Genomic DNA, 27,489 nt, shown 5'->3' with positions numbered 1-27,489 from the left:
TTATAATTTTAGAACTATATATGTAATTAGTGCATACTTTAATTCAAATTTTAAAAACAATAGAAAGAAAATTCAAATATAAATATAAAAAATGAGTTTAAAGGCTAATAAGTCTTTTTAACTTATCCACTTACTATATTTATAATTTTAATATATAATTAATACATCAAATTATTAATATAATTTTATTTTGAAAAAAATTCAAATATAAATATAACTTTTTAGTTTGTCCCAACCATCTTCGTTTTGATGCATTTTTTTTTAAATATTAGATTTAATTTTATAAAGTTAAATCTAAAAATTTTTAAATATCAATAAATTATTTTAATTAAAATTATCAATTTATGTATTCTTTCTTGACTCACAAAGTTAATACTCCCTCCGTCCACCGAAATTTTGTCACATTTTCCCATTTCGTCTGTCCCACAAAATTTATACATTTCACTTTTTACCATTTTTAGTAGTGGATCTCACATTCCATTAACTTATTTTCAATCACATTTTATTATAAAACTATTTGAAAATAGGACCCGGCTTTTCAACTCAAAGGCTCTTTTTATTATTTTTATTATTAGTAGAGTTGTTAAAATCCGTGTTTGGTTAAATTTGGAAGATGGAGGGTGCATATAGAAATAATACTATGAAGCCAGCTCACACAAAACTTTTTTATAATAGAGATGATATAAAATATCTAATAAAATAATAAAGTACAGTAGATAAATAAAAGAAAAATACTACTATGAAATTAAGAGCAAGAGTAATTTCTGGCAGGGACTCGTGCTAGCCTCTCGACCGCGTGGCGGTGATGGGCAGCTTGATTTGCGGTTATTCTACCCAGCGTTGGGGCTACTGGCTTTGGCGCAAGCGGCGCGGAGAGTCCGCTCTGAGAGCGTTTCTTGAAGATCAGCTTCAGGCCGATGGGTCTTGAGGACAGTCAAGATGAAATAATAGTACGAACCACAATCTGGTGGAATGTGACCTCCATTGTGGCGCTCATCGTTTCCCTATGCGTGCCTTCAATGAAATATCACTTCGAGCACCTTTTAGTAGTATTAACCTATGTGATGGGGGTTTTCCTGTCTGTATTCTTGTTGGGTACCAAACACTACAACTTCGTCGCCAGAATCCAAAACCCGTTTAAAGATGTCAGGATCGTTGTACTCAGCGCCATTGCTAACAGAAATGTTGAGTGCCCCCCAAATTTAATATTTAATTTATTAATATTTTTAATAATTAAATAAATAATATTATATTAATATTTAAGTAGCACTAGCTTCGTTAATAAAATATAAACATGAATTAGCATGCAAATATATGCAAATTAGTAAAAGTTTAGATTTTATAAAGTATTTAACGGTATTATTTTGATGATAAGAAATAAATATGAATAGATTTTATAAAGTATTTAAATAAATATGAATAGATTTTATAAAGTATTTAAAGGTATTATTTTGATGATAAGAAAGAAATATGAATTGATAAACTAAAAGAGTAAAAAATGAAAAAAATATGCTCTTGTTGAGGATTGATCCTTAGACCTCTTAGAAAAAAATCAACACACAAACCATTAGACTACTCCATTTTATATGCCATTTATTGAAAACAAAGTATATTTCTACACTCTGCGGAGGGGGCGGATATGCTATTTTCGGCTCGATTCAAGGGAAAGTTTAGGCTCTCCGAGCGACCGGGAAGGGGCGACCGCCCCCTCCTGCCTCACTTTCGGCCTTGTTTATGCTTGTAAGAGCACCTTCTTCCTCGCAGAGGCCACCAGCCTTGTTAATGACCACGATCGTGTAACTATCGCTATCTATCTCTCCACTATGATGAGATTTGCAGAGTCCAAGGCCAAATCAGCATGCAAGCTCATAATGGAAAAAAGGAAATATTACAGCAAACAGAAGATGGAACTGCTGAGAATCGGCATTGGGATGGCATGGGGCGGGCTGTGCTGCGCTGCTGCTTGGGTGACTGCAACGCGCAGGCAGCACCACGTCATGAACATATGTTGGCTAATACCACAGTTCCTTTTACTAGGTCTAATGTTGGGATGCGCTCAACATGGGCTTCGGTCGTTCTACAAATCGCAGGTCTCCAAAAGCTTATGGAGGTATGGAATGCCGTTCGGAGAACTTGTGGAGGGAGTTGGTAAGTTCTCGAGCGTACTGTGCATCGGCATTCTCAGAAGGAGGCCTTTCAGATGGTTCCGGCGCCATCTGAAAGACAGTAGGCTCGACAACTATTATTTTTTCTTGGAAATTTTGTGTTTTGTGACGCTTGTGATATACTGCAAGGTTGCGCGTTGGTATGCAGGCGACGCCTTCCTAGTCGAAGATGGTAATCTTGATCCGGAGCAGCCTGATGTGAATTTGCCTCCTCGTCCCAATTCTCACGATGCAGCAACGCAACTGGTGGAGCCAGCAGTTCACGAGACGACTACTGCCTTGAACAGTGACGGAGCTAGAAATTTGTGTCCGGGGTCCCAAATTTGAGAGTATTTATTTTGTCGTCACTCACCATTTTCCAGTCATCACGATCATAAATAAATTATCTTATGAATAAAGAGCATAATTTTAAATTAAATTTGGTTAATATTATTTGAGAGTCCTGTTAAGTTTGAATGAAGCACAATGTCAACGGTCTATGTTATAATTTTATAAAGGTCAACACAAAGACATTTGTTTTCAACACATACAAATACATTCTTGACATCTATAACATAAAGCCGTTGACATAGCTAGCGGTTAGTGATTACATCCCTCGTTATTTGATATGTTAACACATTTTAATACTCCTAGTAACAAAGTCTATGAATACTTGTTCAATTAATTATATGATTATTTATTTTATACTCCTTCCGTCCCATTACGATTTACACGTGAGACATTTTTGAGTTTTTAGAAGTGAAAAAAATAGAGAGAAAAAGTAGGAGAGATGATGACGTGAGAGAGAGAGAGACAAAATGTTGTTTTTTTGTCATAAAATTAAATATCTCACTTATAGTGGTGGGACAGTCAAAACAGGAATACGTTTAGTAAAATTTAACGTTTTCAAACTAGATAAATCAATAAGATATGGGATATCTTATTTCACCACAAACGATTCCATGACCAAGAAATTTATGAATAATAATAATTCTAAAAAACATGCATATTCCATAAATAAAAGTTTAAGAATAATAAGAAATAAGTTTATATATAAATTTCTAAAACAAGCCAAAGAAATACTTATAAAGAATGTTAAGCAATCACATAACCAATCAAATAAAGGTACCATCTTGAGTGGACTTTTTTATTTCTAATTGTCAAAAAAGTATTGGTGAGGCAAGTCAAACCATCATGCCACCATCGAATTTTTACTCCATGATTTGTGCATGCAAAATTGAATATAATTTTATACTACTAGTACTGATTTTGTTTAGGTTACTGCAAAACAGGCCCACTTAATTGGGCTTGAATCAGGCCCACATAAATGGAGCTTTTGACATAGATATGATAACTCACACAGAAAACAAATAACTAAAATGTCAAATTTGCATTTAATTTGATTTATTTTATGTTTAATTTTGTAGTCCTAAACTAATAAAGAAAACTAATTTTTACTTCTATGTATGTGAAGAAATAGAAAGAGAGAGGTGATAATTGAGGTGATAGAAAAATTAGGAACAATACGAGAAGAAAGAAATTTATGTTTCATAGACTTCAGTGTCTCGTATTCGCCGGGGATTATAATTGGATTTTGAATCTTTAAGAGATTGTTATATTTTTTATTGAATCATCAAATTGAAAATTTTTTTTTTACAATGTATTTTTTTTTTTTTGTGTGGAGCATGGTTACTTTTGTGAGTGGTCGAAAGTTGGGTAATAACAAAGAAGAATAAGAATGAACTCGAATTCATAATTATGATGTTTATCCGACATTGAAGCTTTTATAAAACATTATGATGTTGTTTTTGAAAGGACAAATGTAATACCACTACAATTCGGGACAAAAATAAAACTCATGCAAATAGATATTTTATTTTTAGCATGATAATCCACGACTTTGCAATGCAATGGCGTATAGCAAATCATCCATTTAAATATGTGGATGTCACATGTCACTTGTTTAGTTTTAATAATTCCACTTTCTATTTGAATATTACTTGTACTTGTAAAATAAATAGATTCGTAAAGTGTGTACTTTAAAAGAATAGTAATTTGGGCACATGACTAAAGAAACAATACTAGTAAAGATCAAATACATTAACATAAATTGTTACTAGTATTAAAAGTCAATAATCGTTCATCTAAACAGAGAACGTAAGTTAATCTCAATAATTTGAGTTGGAATAAAGTTGCTGCAAAATATGCACTTTTATTTTGCCACGGGTTTTAATGCAAAATTAATAAAATAAAAAAAAAGTAAAGAAAAAAATAATTAAAATATTGTTAGTGGATAATATCTCGTCTCATTAGAGAGAGTAATTTTTAAAATTAAAAATGCATAGCCTTGTGGGATAAATTAAAAAAATACTACTCTCTCCGTTCTATAGTACTCCCTCCGTCCCACAAAAATTTAGACAAAACTTTTGGGCACGGAGATTAAGAATTTATATTAAATAAATAGGAGAGATGAAAAAAGTAGGAAAGATAAGAGAGAGTAAAGTAAATGATAGAGTAAAGTAAGAGTGATTAGATATTTTGTCTTTTGTGAAAAAAGGTAATGACTCAACTTTGTTGGGACGGACTAAAAAGGAATACGACTCAACTTTTATGGGACCGAGGGAGTAGTAGAGTCAATTTGTCATTTTGGTACGTTCCATAGTAGTAGAGTCATTTCCTTTTTTGGTAAAAGTCAACACATTTCATCCACACCTACTTTACTCTCTCTTACTTTATTTTCTCTACCTTTTTCATTTCCTACTTTATTCTTTATTTATTTAACTCACCTAACACAACTTTTCTTATTCTCCGTGCCAAAAAGAAATGTCTACACTGCTATGGAACGGAGGAAGTAGTACATTACTGGGAGGGAGGAAGTAATTTAAAATTTTAGTCCATAGATAAGTTTCCCTTCTATTTTTCCCATTTAAAGTTAAATTGGCCCATTTAGAGGGTATTTATTTGTAATTTTGAGAAAACGTTGTGGGCTTCTTCATTCAGGCTCACCTAAGCCCATCCAAACCCATTCTAATTAGAATATGAGTATATTTCATCTGCTTTTATTTTTAGTTCGTCTATTAAAAATTTAAAAAACAGACTTAAAAATTTCCTTTTCTCTAATAAAGTGTACTAACACAACTTTTTCTCCTTCTCATTCTTATTTTATCAATTTGCATTAAAATTTATGATATAAAAATTTTCTCTAAAACTTTTCTATTTTTGGTAAACGGGCAGTATTATAATAATTTTTTTTCATGCTGTGGGATCATTAGAGTATTTGCAGCAGTAACGTTGTCCATCCTTGCCGCTGGCAAGGACGCCGCTGCTCACCAATGCACGTCGTCCGTCCTTGCCAACGATAGGGCGGTGCTCTTAAATAATAGCACGTCCGTGCCGCTGAGCAGCTTACGTGGCGGGCTGCGATTGACCAACGACATAGAATTTGTTTTTTTTTCTTTTTTTTAAAAAAATCAAAATTAATTAAAAAATCGTTCTGTAATAAAAAGAAAAATTTTTCCACTTCCCAATAAATTATATCCGTTTTCTACACACTTATAATTTATTTTTCAATTTTCCCAATAACATTGGGGATAGAGGACTAGTCTTCGAAGAACATTGGGGATAAAGGACAAGTCTTCCACGGAGTATTTTTTAGTCTTTAATTATGTAATTTTTAATTTGTGGGATTTTAATTATATATTTTTTTATTTTCTAGGATTTTAATTATATATTTTTATTTTTTAATATATTTTTATATTGTAGAAATGTTTTAATTAGAATGATGAGACCCTTGAGTTTGTCCTTGCGGGAGAGCATGGATGTGAGTGTTGTGCCCTTGCCTAAGAACAAAGAGTAAAAGTGGGTTCGGACCCACCTCCGTACTTTTATTTAAGAACACGAATGGGGATGCTCTTACACCACGTTAATGTGAGAAAAATACACTGCATTCATGCGTGATTTTAAGTAATGGACCCTTGCTAAAAAAAGGTACTCCAGTATATTGGACATTTGGATGTCTCATCTTTGTCCCTTAAAAATTAGGCTTCACTATTTTAAAGAGTACTGTAGTATTCTCTCTTTTTTCATTTTTAAAAAAAAGGCTGGGTAGTTGGGTTTCAATTTATGAATGACAGAAATGAAACCAAAATTAAAAAATCTTACTATTATACATTAAATTAGTTTATGCTTTCAAGTTTATGTGATAATAATACATTAGAAGATCCAATGAAAAAGAGAGAATTGTACTACATATAAATATGGTAATTTTATGGCTAGATATATATAGCGTAATAAAATTATATTGAAAAAAATATAACAAAAAAAAGCTAAAAAATAAGTCTAAGATCTTATTAGAGAGATAGAAATTTCCTAGATATAAAAGTTTTTATTTTTAGAAAACGGACTAAAATGGAAAGAACTTCTACTTTTAGGGGACGGAGGAGTCAAATTTGGTAATATATCCGTGCCTCCGTAATGTCTTCTATGCTACATCAAAATTAACTCATCAATCTCACAAATGATAGATTAAAAATGACTGAAATATGAAAGCTTTTTATGTTCACACAGATAAGTAGACTGCCTGTTTGCGTTTAGCTGCTATTTTAATTGCTCATTTCCAACTGCTTTGTGCTGAGGTAGAATCAAAACGTCATCAACCCCTCTTGACATTCCTTAATTAGTATGTCATGTGTTGGTTAGATAAAGATTCTCTCTCACACATGTGGGATATTTGGAAGGTCAAATTAATTGTATATATGAATTAAACAACAAATGCAATTGTTATCAGTTAATGTAGTATTCAGATGTCTTCAAGTTTGACTCTGGTTATAAATTATACAACTTGAGATTAAAGTTGAGGTCATTTTAATAATAACCCTAACTAACTGTTTACAATATTAACTAGTTACATAATTTATGATTTACTAGCTTGTACTACTACTATATAACAGTTGACTATCTATGTAGATATAGGTTTGTTTTATTTGATCATCAAACCACCATAAGACCATCCAGAGTGGCGCTGCCGTGAATTCAGGCAGCATACCTTTTTTTTTTTTTTTAAAGTCATTTTTTTCATTAAAAATAGGTTTTATTTATAAAATTAAAAGTGATAAAATTTCACTCTAGCCCACTAATTGGTAAAAGAATGAATTTTCTTTCTTTTTTTAATTTGATAAATTATTTCTCTTATAGCCACATGAGTACTAAGGCTTTGGTGTTGCGGGATGATCATGATCTTGTCACACTAGTTAGTTGGTAAACAAATTTATTTATGAATTGAGCATTTCCCTCTATTCATTTGCTGATTGAAACCAAATTACAAAGAAAAATATTACTACCTCTCAAAAGTCAAATCAAAGTACATTTAATTTTACATACTAACAGTAACATACTCCATGAGGATGCTATAACTTTCAAATAACCAACAATTTTAAAATCCATGAATTGGAAAATTTATTATAGATCATGTAATACTATAATCTTAAATTTAACTTATGTTATTTTTCGATTTTTGGTAATGTTATTTTACAAATATTTATTTCAGCATGAGGGTTTGCTGACGTGGCATCCGAAACGAGGCTGAAAATCTTGAGAGTTGTGGGTATCGGGTCGGCCCAAACCCGGCTTCCGAATTTACAGCCCTAAGTCACCACTATGGATTATTCATGATTGAACAATACTATATGGCCAACTTGGGAAGAAGATTAAAAAAAAAAAATTGGGAAGAAGATGAGCCAATTACAAATTCTATATATATGTAAACAGCTAAAAATCTGGTATTGTGCAAAAATGAAGCTCAATCAAGTCCTACCCTGGTGCCGAGAGAAGTTTCGATACTACGTCGTTTTCACCACCTCCATCTTCTTCATCTTAGGTACATAACAATCTTGCAATATTAATTAATTGACTCATTTTTGCCATACATATTTATTAAGTTGTGCTACACAATCCCAGGCCTCATATTTAGCTACAAGTTAGTGGAGAAGACATTTCTCAACATCTTGATGACGCGTCTCGCCGAAGCATGGGAAGGGGATAACTTCGATCTCCGAACGGTTGTCATAATCGTCAATTTACACGAAGGAACGGCCGCAGTTCTCGTACTGTTGTTCGTTTATGCCGCCGATGTTATGCATCACGGCCGCTTCAAGACGGTGGTTTTCTCCACCGCAGTTTGCATCATCGTGAGTAGCTGAAATTATAATGACTTTAGTAAAGAAAATATATGAGAAAGGAATTTCCAAAAATACTATAGGGTCTTTTATCATACTACTATAAATTTTTTATCAATTATGAAAATAGAACGGAATGTCTTGTATATAAATCTCTCGTTCAATAAATAAAAAGCAATAATATTACTCCTATTATGTACTTATAAAAGGTCTTAAAACAACCTTAATTATTAATGTGTTCCAAATCATAAATGACATGTTCATAATCAATTTAAAGGAAAATTTTTTGATTGGATGTTTTTTTATCTTATATAAAAACTAGATATTGATAAACTAATCTTTTGGGATAATGGGATGAGTCTTTTTAATATTCCATCTATTCTTTATTACTTGTTCTAGTTGATTTGATATTGATATGGAGGGGAATGCTCTCTCTTGATAAACTCTTATTTTAGGATGAGTTCTCATATTTAGTCTGTAACATTAATCATCGTGCAATTTTGGTAGGGGCTAATGCTCAACAAACGGGCGGCCCGCGACGATGAAACGCTCAGCATGCGTTTATTCTACCCAGCGCTGGGGCTATTGGCTTTGGCGCTGGCGGCACAAAGAGTCAACCTTGAAGGGTTTCTTGACGATCAGCTCAGGCCGAAGGGTCTTGAAGACGATCGCAGAAAAAGACGAAGCAAATTCTGGTGGACTTTGGTCTCCTTCGCGGCGGCCATCTTTGCAGGGTTCGGGCCTTTACCACGACTTCACTTCGAGGACCTTGCATTAACATTAATCTCTGTGATGGGATTTTGCTTCTTTGTCTTCTTGTTGGCTTTCAAACGCTACCACTTCGTCCCCGAGATTGAAAACCCGTTTAAGGATGTTGGAATTGTCATCCACGGAGCCATCTCTAACCGAAATATCGAGTCTCCGGAAACTCAAGAGCCCCGCTTCAATGGGACGGAGGGAGTACTAATTTAACATTGTCAATTAATCAACTGAAATGAGAAACAATAATACTATTGTGGATTTTAAATTTAGAAATGAGAAACAATAACTATTAGATAATTGAAAAATCATCAATATGAAGTAATTAATATAGAATGACTTTATACCATCACATGAATTTATAAATTTAGGGATGTTAGTTGGGGAGGTTATCGAATTTTGGGTCATGCATATTAATATTCGACTAACATTGTCAATTTTATTATCAAACTAAAATGAAAAGTAGGAACAATAATACTATTGTGGATTTTAAATTTAGAAATGAGAAACAATAACTATTAGATAATTGAAAAATCATCAATATGAAGTAATTAATAAAGAATGACTTTATACCATCACATGAATTTATAAATTTAGGGATGTTAGTTGGGGAGGTTATCGAATTTTGGGTCATGCATATTAATATTGCTAGTCATGCTAGAAGTTTATTGCATTAAAGTTTTTTACCCTAGTTCAAAATGTTCTGATTTCGTGCTAATCTGGGCTAAAAACTAATGATGAAAATTAACATTTGTATTTTTCACTTGTAATGGTCCTATCTATAGACATATATGACAAAATTAAATACTATATAACTTATTAACCACCTATTCTCTAATCTCTATATCCAAAAGAAAATATTCAACTAAGTTGGGACATAGTATAGGGTTCCTCATCAGTTCTTCTCGGGTTGCAGATTAATCGGATTAGAAATTTTCAACGCTAATTTTATAAATTTCACACATGACACAGGTGGTTAGACAAAGCGGCGGCAGAAGGCAGTTGCAGTAGTGAACAAGTGAGAGGAGTGAAGCTTCTTTTCAAGATGCTTCCATTGTGGTGTTGTTTCCTCACTTTCAGCCTTGTTTCTGCTTCTGGAAGCACCTTCTTCTTCAATGAGGCCATGTACCTTACTACCGACCACAATTACATAAATGCCATTCTCTTATTCTCCAACCTGTCGAGGCTCACGCAGTACGTGGTCTCTTACGCGTCCAGCTTCTTAATCGGGAAACTCGAAGATTGGAAGAAATGCAACCGTCAAAAGATGGAGCTCGTGAGAATTGGCACTGGGATGATCTGTTGCTTGCTTTGCTGCATCATTGCTTCGGAGACTGCGAGACGCAGGCAGGACATTGGTGAGTACGACTTCAGCAACGACAACATGAGCACATACTGGCTAACTCCACAATACTTTTTACTAGGAATGATGTGGGGACTTTCCGAAGACGGGTTCGAATCGTTCTACGAGTCTCAGGTTCTGCAACCTTTCTTTTTTTTTTGAAAATTGTCATTTACATCATACTCTCTCCGTCCATAAAAAATAGTCTAATTATTCCAATTTAGTCCATCAATTTTTTTTTTACCTTTGTTCTCTTTTTCACCACTCATACTTTACCTTTTTTTTTCTTTTTTCCCTCTAATACTTTATCAATTATGCATTAAAATCATATTATCCACAAATGAGACTATTTGTATTCAAATGTAGTATCTTTTGGTAGATTTCAATTCTTGCTAATTAAATCATATAAGTTTACTATGATTAACAATTATTTTATGTGGCGCCCATTAATTAATGAGATGGCACATTTGCGAATTGTGTTTGGTAAAGTTACAATTTAATTCATGTGATTGGAAAATAATGAGATTGATCAGAAGTCAATCAAAATTTATAATTAAAGTAGTACGTACTAGTACTAATTTTCTTTTTACAAGATGATCAATAATGGTTACTCATTCGCTAATTAAGTTTCGCTTCATCGTCTCAGGTTTCTGAAAACTTGTCGAAATATGGAGTGCCGTTCATGGCACTTGCGAATGGAGTTGGTATATTTGCGAGCATACTTTGCATTCTCGTCTTAAGAAGTCCGCCTTTCGAATGGTTCAAGAAAGAGCTATATTACAGTAGCCTCGACAAGTATTATATCTTCTTAGCAGTTTTGAGTGTTGTGAACCTTTTGGTGTATTGTTGGGTTGCGTATTCGTATGGAGTCGTTGGGGACGCAAAGACGGATCAGGTTATTCCGGGGCAGTCCACGGATACTCGGACTCACCCAGAGGAGGCAGGGCCAGGAAATATTGAGGGGGGCGGAGCATATGGAGATCATATGAAAACTTGGGAAGAGATAGTGGATCAGAAATAAATTTTATAAATAAGTTATATGTATGTTTGTGGGAAATTTGAGGGGACATTTTTAAAAGCATAAGATTGTAGTGTAAAGATGTGTAATTCATGGATATTAATGTAGTGTAAAATGATGTACTAAACTAAAATTGTTGTATCTTAATGTCAACCTTGTTAGAGACATTATACTTTGTTCAAATTGTCATACTTGCAACATAAAATCTTACACAACTCTTACATGTATCATTATGTTTGGTATTGAGGGTGTGTTTTTTTTAGGTTTTTTATTTCAGCTTTTTTTAATAATTGATTATTAGGCTTCATTGTACCATGATTAGGGTATAGGGTATATATCATGCAAGCTTTAATTATTAATATAGATTATATTTTAGAGTGTAATCATGCATGCTACCATTAAAATATGAAAATACATTGGTAGATTTAATACCACCATGGCGGCGGCTTATGCAAATTGTAACAACCATAATGATTCATAACAATATTTTTTTTGTCTAAGAATGAGATCATTGATGACAGTATATAAAAATTGATCAGAGCGTTGACCTATAATGTGCGACATATATTAAATCTCAACCTTTTGGCATTAGGCATTCGATGGGAAATGGGGTTTAGGAATGAGTCGGTGGAATGTAAGGTCCACTCCTAAAAATGGTAAAAGTAAAAAGTGATAATTTTTAGGGACGGACGAAAAAAGAAATAAATAATAAATTTTCAGAGACGAAGGGAGTACTGATTTTGTTTAGGTTACTGCAAAACAGGCCCACTTAATTGGGCTTGAATCAGGCCCATATAAATGGAGCTTTAGACAATAATATGCTGACTTACAAAGAAAACAGGCCCAATGGGCTTAACTCTTTTCATTTTATGGAAAAATAACTAAAACGTCAAGTTTGAATTTAATTTGGTTTATTATATGTTTAATTGTGTGGTCCTAAACTAATAAAGAAAACTCGTTTTTACTTCTATGTATTTGAAGAAACAGAAAGAGGGAGGTGATAATTGAGATAACAGCAAAATATTATTCCCTCCGTCTCTTATAATTTGTTACTATTTGATTCGGCATGAGTTTTAAAAAATGTAATATAGCATGTTGAAAAAGTTAGTGGCATGTGAATCATACTTTTATATACTTCTATTAGTTTTATAATAAAATGTACGTGAAAATGAGTTAGTGGAATGTAGAGTCCACTCCTAAAAATGATAAAAGTGAAAGATGATAAATTTTTAGGGATTGACGAAAATAAAAATAAGTGACAAATTTTCAGGGACTAAGAAAACAGTAGAATAATACGAGAAGAAAGAAAATTGATGTTTCATAGACTTCAGTGTCTCGTATTCGCGGGGGATTATAATTGGATTTTGAATCTTTAAGAGATTGTTATTATTTATTCAATCATCAAATCAAAAAATTTGAATTTAATTTTATATTTAATTTTTTGTGTGGAGCATGGTTACTTTTGTGAGTGGTCGAAAGTTGTGTAATATAACAAAGACGAATATGAATGAACTTGAATTCATAATTATGATGTTTATCCGACATTGAAGCTTTTATAAAACATTATGATGATGTCTTTGAAAGGACAAATGTAATGCTACCACATTAATCCGGGACAAAATAGAACTCAAATAGATATTTTATTTTTGGCATGATAATCTACGACTTTGCAATAGCAAAGTATCCATTTAAATATGTGAATGTCACATTTCACTTGTTTGGTTATATTTCCACTTTCTATTTAATATCACTTGTACTTGAAATAAATAGATTAGTAAAGTGTGTACTTAAAATTAAAAAGAATAGTAATTTGGGCTCATGACTAAAGAAACAAAACTTGTAGAGACTGGATAGATTAACATAAATTGTTACTAGCGTTAAGAGTCAATATGATAGTTCATATAAACAAATAACATAAGTGAACCTCTTGAGTTGGAATAGAGTTGCTACACCGTTAGTCAACAACAACTATAGAGTCATAATATAATGAAGTTTTATGAACACCCAGATCGACGGTTGAGTCAGTCAACCTAACCAACCCCACTTAGATCGGCTAGTGTCTCATTGTCCCATTTATGAGTTGAGATGAAATAATTTAATCAGTAGAGTTTATAAATTTGAGATACTATGATAACTACCAATTTTTCTTCGTCAGCCAAAACATTATAAAATTATTTCGGAATTCAAAAATGTGAGGACTACGATCACCTAAATTAATTAGAGACTAATTGATTTCATAGTTTTCTCATTGTCATTATTGATTTGGACGTTATCCACTCAAAAGCAAAGAAGAATATTAAACCCTAGTCAATTCGGCTCACATCACTTTAAGAAGAAGTTGCTAATTCCAAAATAACCAAAACGGGATGAACTATTCAAGAAAAATTTGTCAGAAATATTTTCCCTGTAAATCCATAATAATAATAACAATAATAAAACATTAATTTATCTAGATTCCATCAATTAGGGGTGTCAAAATAGATATTGGATATTGGATACCCGATATCCAAACCCGAAATATCGGGTAATTGGATATCCGATATCCGATTTTTCGGGTTTCGGAATCGGGTTCGGGTATAAGATTTTTGGATTATTGGATATCGGGTAACCCGATACCCTATCGGGTATACCCAAATTACCCGATTTTCTAATTTTATTTTAAAATTAAATAAATTACTATTATTAATTCTATTATTTTAAAAATTAAATAATTAAATTTTAGTAAATTTTTTCCTCATAACTTTGAACTACTTCAAGTTTGTATCAAAATTCGAACTACAAGTTGTATTTCTAAAAGTTTGTAGTCAGTTTTCTTAAAAAAAATAATTAAAAAATATTAAAAAAACCCAAAATTGGGACTGGATATCCGATTTTTCGGGACTGGATACCCGAGTCAGATATTCGGGTACCCGAAATAACTTTCGGGTCGGGTATCGGGTATTAGATTTTGAGAAATTTGGGATCGGGTACCCGAAATTTTCGGATCGGGTATCCGCAGATCCCCGATTTGACAGGCCGGCATCAATCACCAATTATAAAGTAAACAATGAAATAATTAGATCCCTAACTATTACACAATAAAACCTTAATAATCCGCCATGGGAGAATAAAAAAGCTCAAACCCCACAAAACTCCCAAAGAGGGCCCCTTTGTTTCTGTGTGTGAATTGTCAAATCTCAAAGTAACTGAATAATACTACTCTCTTTCCTCTTTTCAATCCCCTTCATGATTTCAGGGTCTTTTCCCAATCCCTGTGCCTCTTGATTCTCCTCCTCCTCCAATAATGGTCCACAATTTCTAGGTAAACCAGCTGGAAATTGCTGCGAAATTTTGTTTCTTCTGCTTAATTTTTTCTGCCCTTAATTTAATCAAATTTGGGGCTTCTCATTTCTGTGGTTTTGTTTATCTCTGTTTGACCGTTTAGATGCAATTCACTGCGATTGAGGTAAAATTGTATGGTTTTTCTCTTTGATTGTTGGGGATTTTTGGAGAATTTTGCGATATTTAATGCTGAATTCATTTTTTGCACTTTCTGCAAATGGTCCCTTTTAAACCCAAAGTGGTGAATTTAATTTGAGAGAGACCTTTCATTGTTCTTCAACAAAGTGAGGATTGGTACACATTTAATGCTATTAATGCCAGAATTTTAGATGAGTAAGTAGAATTTATGAGTTTTGGGAGTTGTAGGAGTCAATGCTTTGTTTGTGGAAGAGAAGCACTTTGTGAAAAAGGTCATTTCATCAAGAAAAAGAAGTCAGCTTTCTTTTTATTCTTTTAACTCAGTTTCTCTTTTTGTTCTTGCTGAATTCACCTTTTTGTCCATGGATTTGTGAAGACAAGGAATTTTGTAGCAGTAATTGATTATGTTTGAAAGGAAAGATGAATTTTATGGAGATTGAAGCTACTTGTGTGAAAGGAAAGATGAATTTTATGGAGATTGAAGCTACTGTTTATTAGGATTCTTGCTCTGTATTTGATCAATAGTTTCGTTTTTCGTTGAATTTGTATGCTCCGATGGAACTTGAGTGAAGGAAACGAGACGAATTTTCTGAAAATCGAAGCTAATTTCTGAATTTTCTTGCTCTGCATTTGTTGATCTATGTTGAATTTGTGTGTTTTACTTTGTGAAAAAACAAAAGGGATAAATGAAGAAGATGATGAACTATTAGTGTGGTAATGCAAAGTTCAAGAATTTCCCTTCTAATGCAGTGGCTGTAATACGTTTTGAGGGCGAAGGGCTATGGAGGACGACGTGTTTTCTGGCCTTGCCAACGGCCAACAGATCGAGAGCAAGGTCGTCCAAACGTTCCAGAAGAGTTTTGTGCAAGTGCAGAACATTCTGGACCAGAACAGGGTGCTGATCAGTGAGATCAACCAGAATCACGAGTCGAAGATCCCGGATAACCTGTCGCGGAACGTGGGGCTGATCCGGGAGCTCAACAACAACATCAGGAGGGTGGTCGATCTGTACAACGATCTGTCGAACTCCTTCGCCAAATCCATGGAGGCCTCCTCGGAGGGCGAGTCGGCCGGGGCGACGAGGTCTGATGGAAGAGGTGGGCAGAAGAGAGTGAGATCTGGTAATTGAGAATGTCTGGGGATTTTTTTTATCTAATTCTTGAGGTGATACAAATACAGTTCTGGTTAGTGTAACTTTATTTCTTGGGAATTTTCTTGATCTTTAGCTAGAATTGAGCATATTTTTCTTGGGATAAAAGGACTGTGGATACATATAGCTATCTATCATGGTAGTTGGTGTAAATCTTGCAATTGTAATATCAAATTGAGCATTAGCTGATTATACATTTCCAAAACAAACTTTCACAATCTTTTCCATCTTTGGAATCTTTTGCTATTGGGTGGAAATGTTGTTCATCTACACACAATGAGACACACATTATAACCAAAAATGAAATGAAATTTTGATATTTTTCTATTATTATCAAAAAGAAAAAGCTCTAGCATGAATTTATTAGTAGGGCCTCCATTGAAACGTACCAAATTAGAGTGAAAATATTACTTTTTTTTTTAAAATACTTGCAACTATTTTCATTTTAGGTCGTTTCTTAAAAATAGAAACTTTAGAATCTTTCTATTCTACGACATGGACCCCACAATCCACTAAGTCTAATTTCACTACTTTTTCTCTTAATCCCTCTTACTTTACTCATTTTTCTTTTCCTCTCTCTTACTTCACCGAATCCTCTCACTTATTTTACCAATTGTGCATTAAAATCCGTGTCCGTTTCAAGTATTTCGATTTTTTGAATACGGAAGGAGTTATATTAATAAGAGCAAATTGATACTCCATATATTTGTAGGATTTCAATTTATAAAAGATCATATATTTCCCACCAAATAAGATATTCGAGTGTCATGGATTTAGCATTACCCTAATACCTAGTGCCAAACGAGCCCCACCTCTAATTTTCTGGAACTAGAAAAGCAGAATTATACAGTAGATTATTTATATTGAATCATGAATACATAATTTTGTTGCATTAATTGAATAAGAACGATACTCTCTCCGTAACAAAAATAGACTACATTTGCCATTTTAAGCTGTCCACGAAAAATAGACCAAGTTTACAAAAAAAAGACCTTACATTTGCTACCTAACACAATTAAACACTATTCTCTCCGTCCCATGTTACTCGCACTTTTTATTTTAGGCAGTAGATTTGAGAGTGTTTTTTTAGTGTAATTAAATTAGAATTTTAAGTGTTACGAGACACCACTTTATAAGAAGCACTTACTTAATCTAACATTATTAATTAAATACATTAATTCTAACTTAGACTAGAAATTACGTAAGTAGTTTGGGACGAGCCGAAATGGAATAGTGCAAATAACATGAGACGGATGAAGTACTATTAATATGGGACCTCACATTCCACTACCACTACTTCTCTTTTACTTTACTAATTCCACATTAAAACTCGTGTCATTTACAATGTGACATATTTTTTGTGGACGAAGGGAGTAATAAAATAATTAACATATGCATATTCCTAGACCTGCCCAAGGTTTATCGAACCGGCGGTTAAAACCGAAACTGTCGATTTTTGAACTGTGGTGCGGTTCAGGTTCAAAAATTTTGGAACCGAAACCATGCCGGGACCGCCGGTTCCGGGCTGTTCCAAATCGGAACCGTGAAAAACCGCCGAAAAATCGTGAAACCAAGCCGAAATCATAAAAAACCGACGGTTCGGAACAGTGAAAACCGTAAAAAAACCGTCAAAAAACCGCCGGTTCGGAATCGAAACCGAAACCGACGGTTTTCGAACCGGAACCTTAACCGCGAAACACTCTCACGGTTCGGTTCCGGTTCGAAAATTTCCAAAACCGTAACCGCTGGTTCCGTAACGTGGGCACCTCTATACACTCCTATTACTTTTCATCTTACAAAAAGTGCTGGCAAATTTAACAACCCTTCGGGTTCGGCTTTGAACCGACCCGCCCGACCCGATCCGGATTCAAATAATCCATCATTTTCCCCCAAATAGAATCGAACCCTAAACCTGACTGATTAACACAGAAATCAACGCCGGCAAAATCCCAATTTCCCCGCCAAAAGAAAAAAGTAAATAAACGCAGTAAAATTTAAAAGGCGAATTTGACTGATCAACCGCCGCCGCATGGACGCCGCCGTCGACTCAGCACTGGAAGAGATATGCTGCGGCGCGGCGGAGGGGCTCCATCTCAGCGACCTGTGGGCAAAAATCGCCCCCACTCTCGCTGCCCGGGGCCTCCCAATCTGCCCGAACGTGAAGCGGGCAGTGCTGGAGAATCTGGCGGAGATACCGGAGCTGAAGCTTGTGGCGCGCGACGGCGCTCCGTCCGTGCTCGCGGAGGCCTTAATTCGATACACGGCTGAAGAGTGTGAGGCGATGGATGTCAAAATCGTGGCGCCTGAAGCTATGAGGAGAAGCTTTCTCGGACTTTACGATGCCGGAATACCGGAATCATCATCGGCTGATATTCAACGCCTGATTCTCGAACGCCTCGCCCTAGCTCGGTGAGCTTCAGTTTATCGAGATTTGGATAATGTGCCCTAGAATTTGCCTGCGCGATGGGATTGATGATATTGCTTTTGATCATGAAGTTATTGAATTCTACTGGATTTAGTTTTGTGTTTTTTGGTTAGTTTGAATTAGCTGAAGATGTTAATATCCATTATTATTATGCACAGGAACAATGGAATTGCTCAGAATGATCTCACTAAGGAATTAAATATTGCTGCTAACAGCTTATCCTACCAATTTAAGACACTTGAAACCAGAGGATTGATGGCAAAGCAGCCGTCTGTTATTAGGAAGAATGGCAACATTGTGTCCACGAATATGCTATATCTTGCCCGTTATGCTAGGCATTTCGGTTCTCAGCAGAGGCTTGAAATCACTAGGACAGATCGGATGTTTATGGATGGGGAGGGTGCAGATGGTCACACTGGAACTAATGATGGAGTGGTTGACGGAATTGTGGCCGATGATGTGTCTGTCAAAGATTTTATACCGGCATTGAAAACCATCTGCGATAAACTTGAGAAAGCTGAGGGCAAGGTCTGCAACTAAAATGCACAAACCTACTTCTCTGCATAATCTCATGCTTATAACATTTTATTACTGTTGTGCTGCTGGCAGGTCCTGGTAGTCTCGGATATAAAAAAAGGCCTTGGTTATCGGGGTACTCATGGTCACAGAAGCTGGAGAAATGTAAGTTGTAAACTGTTTTCACTTTTCATTTGTGTCTTTATTTATTTTATTTTGTTATTAATAAATCTTATGATCATATCATTTTGAGTGCTCCTATATCTTACCGTCAGACTTGATTTACCTGCAATTTATGGTTAGATATGTCACAGGTTGAAAGATGCTCGAGTTGTAGAAGAGTGTTGCACACTAATCAATAATAAGGTGTGTGACATGGACTTTTGATGTGTGCACATTCTGAATAAGTGAAGGACTACTGGCTTCTAATTTTACATCCATTTAACTACTTATAATATTTATTTAGGAGGTGGATTGTTTACGTCTACTTCGAAGTTTCTCAACGTCGCTTTTTGAGCCAAAGTCCCATGGACACGGACCAAATAATATGGACACAGAACAACAATCACAAAATTTGGCGAAAAGAGGACTAGTTACTGAACAACTTGTAGAGCTTCCCATCTTGCGTCAGATCTATGACATGATTGATGCTGCAGGATTAAAAGGATTGACCACTACAGAAGTAAGTGCAACTATTGTAGTGAAACATAAACAATGCAATTTACCTTTCGTTCACAAACTTTGGTTTTACATCTTAAACAGATTCTTTCTTAAATTTCCTTGATCTTATTTCCATATTTGCTTCACTTAGTATGCCTTTATTCATCCCGTGGTTTAATTTTCTACTTCCCACAGCTTAATTGTTCACTCTACTAATTTAACTATTGTATTCAATAAAACATAATTTACATGGTTGTGATGACTTCAATATACAGAGTTTCTTCCGTGTCTTATTTAGATCACACATAATATCTAGACTATTGACACAGACAGGGATTGTCATGTGCTGCTATCCTTCATATTCTGGGTGTACTTACAATTCACTGAACAGTGCGTAGAAGGTGTAACTAAACTTGAGAATAGTTTTTAACATCAATAGAATTGTTCAAGTGTCCACTTCACAACAAATTATGTGAACAGGTATGTGGAAGGCTTGGACTATGCTGTAAGGAGTACCACAAGCGACATTTTAAACCATTGATTTCTATGTTTGGCGTACATTCCTTAAAGGAAAGCCACAAAAAAGGCGAGGTCTACCGACTTTGGACAGCTGGTAACTTCAAACCAGAAGTGTCGAACATGACCCCCAATGAAGGAGAAACAGTTCGTCAGCGGATTAATGAATCTAAATCACTTGTTGTGGATCAGTACATTCTAAAGGACTCATCTCAGCCTGTGCAGATGCTAGATACTTCTATCTCTGTGGGGAATAATAGTGGAAATAATGAAAGTGGGAATGATGCAGCTCGCAAAACAGAAGCTTCCAACTGTACGACTGTAGATGAATGTTCCACTGGTGTGCTTGTTCTATGCAATACACAGAGTTCTGAGGTGGATCAATGCACTGGGGTCCTTGCCGAGGAACCATTGCAGGGAAGTATATCGGTACCTAGTGACTACAATATGCCAGAAACAGACCATCTTGCTCTTGTAAAGTCTCCAAGGCATCGATCACATCCAAGGTCTTCCAGTCCTGCATTTCGTGCATCCGGCTCAGGGAGGGAGCAGCATATACTCAAGATTTTGGAGGTCTATTCCCTAATCTGCCACACTTACATTCCTGTTATGACTAGTTGTTTTAATTGCCTAATCTTTGAAACTTTTATGTGTGAAGGAGGAAAAGTTCCTATTAAAACCTGAGCTCCACAGGCATCTTGAGAGTCTTGAGACAGAAAAGAACACAATGATGGATAGGAAGACCTTACAACGTATTCTTAACAAAATTCAGCGAGAAGGTAATTGTAAATGCATCCATGTGAGTGTCCCTGGTGTGACAAATTGTGGTCGTAGCAGGACAACAGAAGTTGTTCTCCATCCATCAGTGTTTAATGTCACATCTGAGTTATTGACTCAAATTCATGATAAGATGAGGCGTTTCGAAGCCCAAGTGCGTAAGCAAGCAAATATACGGCAGAAGAAATTCCAATCAGTTCCCATATTGGACAATGTGCAGAGAATCCCCTGTAGCATGCAGGGTCAATCAGAGAATGCAGGACTGATGCGTGCTAATGGATTTGTTCTGGCAAAAATGGTTAGGACAAGGCTTCTTCACACCTTTCTTTGGGGTTCGGTCTGTAGCTCCCCTGGTTGGAATCAAGCTTTATTCTTTAGTGACCATTCTCATGATTTAGAAAATCCACACAGATCTTGTAAGTTATTCGATTTAAATCTATCAATTAGGTCAATGCCACTTGAACTGTTCTTCCAAGTAGTTGGATCTGCTGAAAAGCTAGAGGATGTGCTCGAGGAGTGCAAAAGCGGCTTGCTACTTTGTGATCTTCCTATTGGAAAACAAAATTGCCTGATGGATACTCGAGCATCTAATCGCTTGTCGTATCTAATTGAAATATTACGGCGTTTGAAGGTAGGATGCACCATGCCACCATCCCTTTCAAACAAATATTATAATTCCTACTTTCAGTACTCTATTCTTTCCGATAATCCTATTACTTATTGTTTCTTTTCCTTACTCATTGGAATTCGGAACTGACTTTCCTGGAATCTTATATGGCTTCATTTGTGATCTAAGTTATTAATTGGAAGTGTGAATTGGGACTTTTGGGCAGTTGATTCGTCTAATGAGTAAGGGCCATGCAGAAGATGGATCCAGCAGACTACACACTACTCTTACTTATGCATTGGAGTTTAAGCCTTACCTTGAAGAACCAACATCAACTGTTGCATCATCTGATCTCGCTTTTGCTGATCTGCGCCCTCAAATCAGACATGATTTTGTCCTTTCGAGCAAAAAAGCCATTGATGAGTATTGGGGTACCCTGGAGTATTGTTATGCTGCAGCTAAATCAAAGGCTGCATTACTCGCGTTTCCAGGATCTGCAGTTAGCCAGGTGTCCTCTCAATACCAATTCTTTTATTTGATTATTTCTTTTCATCAATTTCAATTATGATCAGTTTAAGAGGGTGTTTGGCTGAGCTTATAACCTCCTTAAAACAACTAATGGTATAAAATAAGATTCAGTAACTTATAACTTTACCTTTTCGGAGTTAATGCTGATTTCTAGAGATTACACTAGTTTCATTCTCATCTTGATTGGTTGAAAAGAATCATATTTGTCCTCGGAAGATGTATTCCCTTGTTTGAAGTTTTCACGGGCATGGCTGGAGCCACTGTCTCAACATGAACAAAATACATAGATATTGAGTGATTTGATATTGGGCATTATAACTGAGTTCGTCTGTGTTTCATATTTATATAACTTGTTCAGATATTTCATCCGAAATCGTGGGCATCTTCCCGGATCATGACAGCTGCCCAGCGAGCAGAACTTCTGAAGCGCGTTGCTCAAGATGGCACAAAGAAGAAGCTTTCATTCAAGGACTGTGAGAAGATTGCTGAAGATCTCAATTTGACACTGGAGCAGGTTGGTTCATTTGGGAAGTCTTTAGTGTTCTGTTTTTTTCCTTGACTCGATACAATATAAAAGATGGTTCCTAAGCAAAGTAAGTATGCTGAGTTGAAGACTTAAAAAGATTTCATGTTCAGTATCACTATAATTTCTTAAGCTCACTTTTATTTCGACTGTAATTACTCTCTGATATAGTTAAGGTTATTATTTACACAAACAATTAAACTCAGCATTTCCGCGAACTAATTCCAGGGCATTTACACAAGCTGATTTTTAGAATAAAATAATAACTTATAAAGATCTGTAATACTGCAGGCTTCGGGTAACAATTATTAGTTATGACATGCATATAATCAGCTTATGTAATTGCAGGTGCTCCGTGTGTATGAGGGCAAGAGGCAGCGGTCTGCTACTAGATCTACGAGTGCTGTGGATTCTGAAGGTGGAGAGCTTCAGAAAGTCAAAGGAAAACATATAATATCTCCACGGAAGAGGAGACGTATATCGGATAGAATTTCATTAAAGCTTGCAAATGTTCATTCAGGACTGAAGGCATCTAATTCGTTAATAGATCTAAATAACCAGCCTACCACAGAACAATGTTCTTCGACAATTGCTGCTGAAGATGATGATTGCCTGTCTCACAGAAATTCTGAAGGTGATGATAGAGAGCATTTGGGGGTGGAAGGGTTGGATGAAGAAGATACGGAGAACTATTCTTTCAAGCAAGCACTATCAAGGTTGAACCCAACACGCCATAAAAAGTTTTTTTGGTCAGAAGAGGCTGAGAGGTAATACTATCATATTTGTTCGTAAAGTTTATATATCAATAGCAGCTAGCAGCTTCTAATAAGTGATAGTTAGTATCTCAATTTCTGTTTTATTTAATTTTTATTTAATTGTTAAGTTGTGACTACCATATGTGAATTGCTTATCAGTATGCTGATTCATGCTTCACCCTATCCAATATAATTTCTTAAGTCTGGAGCCTGTTGACATTTTTATCACAGGCAATTAGTGATTGAATATGCTACACACCGAGCTGCTCGGGGAGCAAATTTTCATCGTACAGATTGGGTGTCAATTATAAATCTTCCAGCACCTCCTGATGCGTGCAAAAGAAGAATGGCATTGCTAAATAGTTTTATCCCTTTCAGAGAGGCTGTTATGAAACTATGCACTGCTCTTTCAGAACAATATGCAAAATACCTTGAGAAGTTCCAGGACAAGTTGTTGATACATTCAGATTCTAAAGAGATGATTCGGGGTCCTCCATCCGAAGAAGCTGCCATGCTTGAGAAATGGGCTAATTTTGATGAGGATATTATTAAGGTTGCATTGGATGATGTCTTAAGATGCAAAAGATTGGTTAAGCTGAATGCTGCTCGAGAAACATTCCCAGAACAGGAAATGAGCGAGGATGATGTAAGTTTTATATATCTCATGCTTTAAGAAATAGTTTTTGGAAAATACGCTTTCACACTAAATAATTTACTCAGCGGACATAATTGATGTATATGTCCTACATATTACAATTATGCAGATTAACCTTTGTCTGTATCACTGTATGTCCAGCTTAGTTGTGGAAGCATTGTCTGGTTTTGCATAACTTTTCCTTACTGTCCTTTTGTGCAATATTTTGTTGCTGTTTGATTTTGATCTGCTTCTCATGGTCAGGACATTGAGGATTGTAGCCAGAGTAATGCTTCTGGCCAATTATCAAGCACCCAACGTCTCAGAAAACATTTGCATATAATTAAAGGTGCAAAAATTTTGAGGCAGATGCATGAATCCGTTGCAGTTGCAAATGCTGTGGAGCTATTTAAGCTGATCTTTCTAAGCAAATCGAAAGCTCCAGAAGCAGCGGCTTTGCTGGCCAAAACACTACGCCGCTATTCTGAGCATGACCTCTGTGCTGCTTTTAATTACTTGAGAGAGAAAAAAATAATGGTAAGTAGTAGAATTTATGTAATTCTCATAGTAGTTACCCGGCACCATATGGATGAATGTTATGAGTTATGATTTAGAGTTGTGATGCCTCTATTGTCATAGAAGGCAATGGTGGGAATAAGTTCAGTGACTATAATTCAATAATGTGAGTGAGAGGGTCCCATATTTAGTTATGCTAGCTCATTAAGCTATTAATATTATGGACATATTCATTGGCTTAAATACTCAATACTTGTTTGCTCTCTGATAATGAACTATATGGCAGTTCTCTAGCTGTCACTGGTCTGTTTCATCCTGATCTGTATTTCTACGAAATAAAGTGGTCTTTTATCTCCCTTATGCAGGTTGGTGGTGGCAATGGTCAATTTGAATTATCACAGAACTTCTTGCATAGTATCACGTCATCCGAATTTCCCACTGATACTGGAAGCAGAGCTGCCAAGCTTGCTATCTGGCTTCATGAGAGAGAAAATGATTTAGTTGAAGAGGGTATTGAAGTTCCATCTGATCTCCAGTGTGGTGAAGTTTTCTCTTTATGCGCTCTACTATCTTCAGGTGAACTGTCAATTACTCCAATGCTACCCAATGAAGGGGTTGGAGAGGCAGAAGATATTAGAGCTTCTAAACGTAAAAGTGATAGTGCTGAGCCTGATGGAGAATCACCAAAAAAATTAAGAAAAATGTTTCCTGGTGATAGTGAGTTAGCTTCTCGGAGAGAAAAAGGTTTTCCAAGACTAAAGTTATGCTTTCACCGAGAAACAATTCCAAGATTAACGGCTATCGACTCATTCAGAAAGGTTAACATGCATCCAACCCCATTCCTTGGTGGAAAAGATCAAAGCAATACTTCATCTGGTTTGGATGTTACCTCAAGTTTGTTTCCTTCTGACATTACTGATCCCGGGAAGATAAATCATCCCACGTTCCAGCTCAGTGAGTCTCCATGGGAAGCTATGGCGGGCTATGCGAAGCATCTACTTTCTTCATGTTCTTATGAAGTAAATGGTTCGTTGCTTCAATCCGACTTATTCAGGACACTCTATTCAGCCATTCAGAAGTCTGGTGACAATGGTTTGAGCATGAAAGAGATCCACAAAGTTCTGAACATTAAGGGTATGTACTTTTACTCTTGGATACTTTCCAGAGATTGGTATTTCTTTTACATTTACCCTTTATTGTAAAATTTCCATTAAACTGAAACCATCATTATTCTTTCCAGACAACAAAATATTGGAAGTTACAATTGAGGTGCTTGAAGCATTTGGGCGAGCGTTAAAGGTTTGCTTTTTTCCCACTCATTATCCTAGATTTTGCTTTCGAAGCTCCTTTCCGCAGGTTTTCTGTCTCATATTCATCTGAGTGTGGAAGGGAATCACTCTTGATTTTGACACTTTATCGCATTGCATCTCAAATGCAGGTCAATGCTTACAATTCAGTTCACGTGGTTGATTCTCTATACCGATCCAAATATTTCTTGACCAATATAGATGATCGTGTTGCTCATCATCTCAAATCAGAAAGGAAAACCAAGGATGGGCCTACGCCTCTTAATCTTGACGATCCCATGGAAGATTTGGCCGCTTCAGAGGGCACTATCAACACAAATGGCAATGAAGGACATAGGGTCACAATTTTAAATCATCCTCATGATCTCACAAATCGTCCTTCAGAAATATTAGCAGGGACTACGATTACAGGCCATCAACATTCTGAAGTTGCTTCAACCAAAGTGACTAGAGCAGAAAATCTTGAATGCTTTCGTATTCGTTCAAATCTCATAAGTAGACCCCTGTTGCCATGGGTGAATGGAGATGGTACTGTAAATGAGCGTATATACCACAGGCTTCTTCGCCGTGTTCTTGGTATTGTCATGCTAAATCCAGGGATATTAGAGGTCTGCTATCTTTTTCATTGAAGCTTATTATATTTAATCTTCTCAATGCTTCATAATCATCTGTTGCATTCAAATCAACCAGCTTTTTATGATTTTATTTACAATTTCTTATATTCTTCTTTCTTTATGTACAGGATGAAATCATAAATCAGATGCAAGGTCTAAATCCTCAGGTATGCAACTTTCTTCTTTCTCAGCAAAAGACGAAAGCACATTACATCAAGAAAATAGATTTCGAAAGCTTTACGGTTTAAATCTTTCAACTATTCATTCTTGTTCTCAACTTAGCATCTACAAAATACAGTTTTCATCTCAATCACCATATTTCACAGCACTAGATCGGTTTTTTTCTGCGGTTGAAAGGCTTTCGAGAAATAAAAACCGTGCTGGAAATTCTAACTCTATTTACCTCATGATGTTAGTTTTACCAGTCACCAATAGTCTACGATCAAGGTCCTGAACTTCCATATATTTACCCTCGACTTCCTTAATTCGCTGCATTTCTCGTAATTTAATGCCTTCAATCACCTAAACTGCCTTTCCTATATGCAGCTTGCTGTAATCACTGTCAACTTTCCTTATCTCACTTCATTTCGCCGTGATTTATTGCTAACGGCATAATTCAACGCCTTGCAGAGCTGCAGACAGCTGTTACAGATGATGATTCTGGATAACCACATAACTCCGCGAAAAATGCAGCAGATGACATCGTCTCAGCCTCCCTCCATTCTGGCCAATCTTCTTGGCGGTAAATGCAAAAAACCGAAGTTAATATGTCGAGTCCATTTCTATGCAAATCCCTCGACCACAACCTTGCTCTAGAGCGATCCCAGTGACTGATTTGCATAGCACGTGATCGGGATGGAGGCGTTGTAGCCGTGGAAGGTCGAAACAATGAGAATCTTGAATCCTCATGTGTATAGTTAGAAAAATCCTGAAAACAGTTTTCTTGTATAGTTTGGAATGATATTTCAGTTTACTAATTTTAACATAATATTTTCAATCCAATTAATCATTTTTAGATAATTATTAGACATAAATTTCGGATAATACTTTAGATTTTGGTCGACAA

The 27,489-nt window shown here is 35.6% G+C and overlaps 4 protein-coding genes across 6 annotated transcripts; all 4 read left to right on the top strand.

The window, feature by feature from the left end:
- The first annotated feature begins 1,586 nt into the window (after positions 1 to 1,586).
- On the top strand, positions 1,587 to 2,492 carry LOC125206974 (protein NRT1/ PTR FAMILY 5.5-like). Its single transcript, XM_048106185.1, has one exon. It carries the CDS (start codon positions 1,587 to 1,589, stop codon positions 2,490 to 2,492), a length of 906 nt encoding a protein of 301 aa, XP_047962142.1.
- A 5,442-nt stretch (positions 2,493 to 7,934) lies between these two features.
- On the top strand, positions 7,935 to 11,439 carry LOC125206973 (protein NRT1/ PTR FAMILY 5.7-like). Its single transcript, XM_048106184.1, has 5 exons — positions 7,935 to 8,019; positions 8,100 to 8,329; positions 8,825 to 9,234; positions 10,049 to 10,553; positions 11,065 to 11,439. The coding sequence occupies exons 1-5, from the start codon at positions 7,935 to 7,937 to the stop codon at positions 11,437 to 11,439; spliced, it is 1,605 nt and encodes a 534-aa protein (XP_047962141.1).
- A 3,134-nt stretch (positions 11,440 to 14,573) lies between these two features.
- Positions 14,574 to 16,254, top strand: LOC125204634 (protein ELF4-LIKE 4-like). Of its 2 annotated transcripts, none has more exons than XM_048103339.1 (2): positions 14,574 to 14,737; positions 15,646 to 16,254. In XM_048103339.1, the coding sequence occupies exon 2, from the start codon at positions 15,677 to 15,679 to the stop codon at positions 16,022 to 16,024; it is 348 nt and encodes a 115-aa protein (XP_047959296.1). In that variant the 5' UTR covers positions 14,574 to 14,737; positions 15,646 to 15,676; the 3' UTR covers positions 16,025 to 16,254. The 2 variants fall into 2 exon arrangements, with proteins under 2 accessions (XP_047959296.1, XP_047959297.1); XM_048103340.1 differs by lacking the exon at positions 14,574 to 14,737 and adding an exon at positions 14,744 to 14,881.
- Positions 16,255 to 17,993: 1,739 nt separating this feature from the next.
- LOC125203869 lies at positions 17,994 to 27,425 on the top strand. Of its 2 annotated transcripts, XM_048102372.1 has the most exons (17): positions 17,994 to 18,454; positions 18,629 to 18,998; positions 19,080 to 19,151; positions 19,290 to 19,352; positions 19,453 to 19,668; positions 20,127 to 20,735; positions 20,821 to 21,570; positions 21,773 to 22,054; positions 22,433 to 22,588; positions 22,946 to 23,364; positions 23,584 to 23,998; positions 24,251 to 24,523; positions 24,868 to 25,636; positions 25,743 to 25,801; positions 25,941 to 26,417; positions 26,552 to 26,590; positions 27,054 to 27,425. In XM_048102372.1, exons 1-17 carry the CDS (start codon positions 18,075 to 18,077, stop codon positions 27,237 to 27,239), a joined length of 5,535 nt encoding a protein of 1,844 aa, XP_047958329.1. In that variant the 5' UTR covers positions 17,994 to 18,074; the 3' UTR covers positions 27,240 to 27,425. The 2 variants fall into 2 exon arrangements, with proteins under 2 accessions (XP_047958329.1, XP_047958328.1); XM_048102371.1 differs by lacking the exon at positions 17,994 to 18,454 and having other exon boundaries at positions 18,860 to 18,998; positions 19,301 to 19,352.
- The last annotated feature ends 64 nt before the right edge of the window (positions 27,426 to 27,489 follow it).

Source organism: Salvia hispanica, chromosome 2, assembly GCF_023119035.1.
Source record: "Salvia hispanica cultivar TCC Black 2014 chromosome 2, UniMelb_Shisp_WGS_1.0, whole genome shotgun sequence".
Classification (NCBI taxonomy): Eukaryota; Viridiplantae; Streptophyta; class Magnoliopsida; order Lamiales; family Lamiaceae; genus Salvia; species Salvia hispanica.
This window is presented reverse-complemented; position numbering and strand designations above follow the sequence as displayed.

Excerpts from the sequence above, each read along its gene's own strand:
- LOC125204634 (XM_048103339.1), top strand. The coding sequence starts at position 15,677 with ATGGAGGACGACGTGTTTTCTGGCCTTGCCAACGGCCAACAGATCGAG.
- LOC125203869 (XM_048102372.1), top strand. The coding sequence starts at position 18,075 with ATGGACGCCGCCGTCGACTCAGCACTGGAAGAGATATGCTGCGGCGCG. Across the intron at positions 19,353-19,452 it reads GCACACTAATCAATAATAAG|GAGGTGGATTGTTTACGTCT; the intron begins GTGTGTGACATG and ends ATATTTATTTAG. Across the intron at positions 26,418-26,551 it reads TAAATCCAGGGATATTAGAG|GATGAAATCATAAATCAGAT; the intron begins GTCTGCTATCTT and ends CTTTATGTACAG.
- LOC125206974 (XM_048106185.1), top strand. The coding sequence starts at position 1,587 with ATGCCATTTATTGAAAACAAAGTATATTTCTACACTCTGCGGAGGGGG.
- LOC125206973 (XM_048106184.1), top strand. The coding sequence starts at position 7,935 with ATGAAGCTCAATCAAGTCCTACCCTGGTGCCGAGAGAAGTTTCGATAC. Across the intron at positions 8,020-8,099 it reads CTCCATCTTCTTCATCTTAG|GCCTCATATTTAGCTACAAG; the intron begins GTACATAACAAT and ends ACACAATCCCAG. Across the intron at positions 8,330-8,824 it reads CCACCGCAGTTTGCATCATC|GGGCTAATGCTCAACAAACG; the intron begins GTGAGTAGCTGA and ends CAATTTTGGTAG.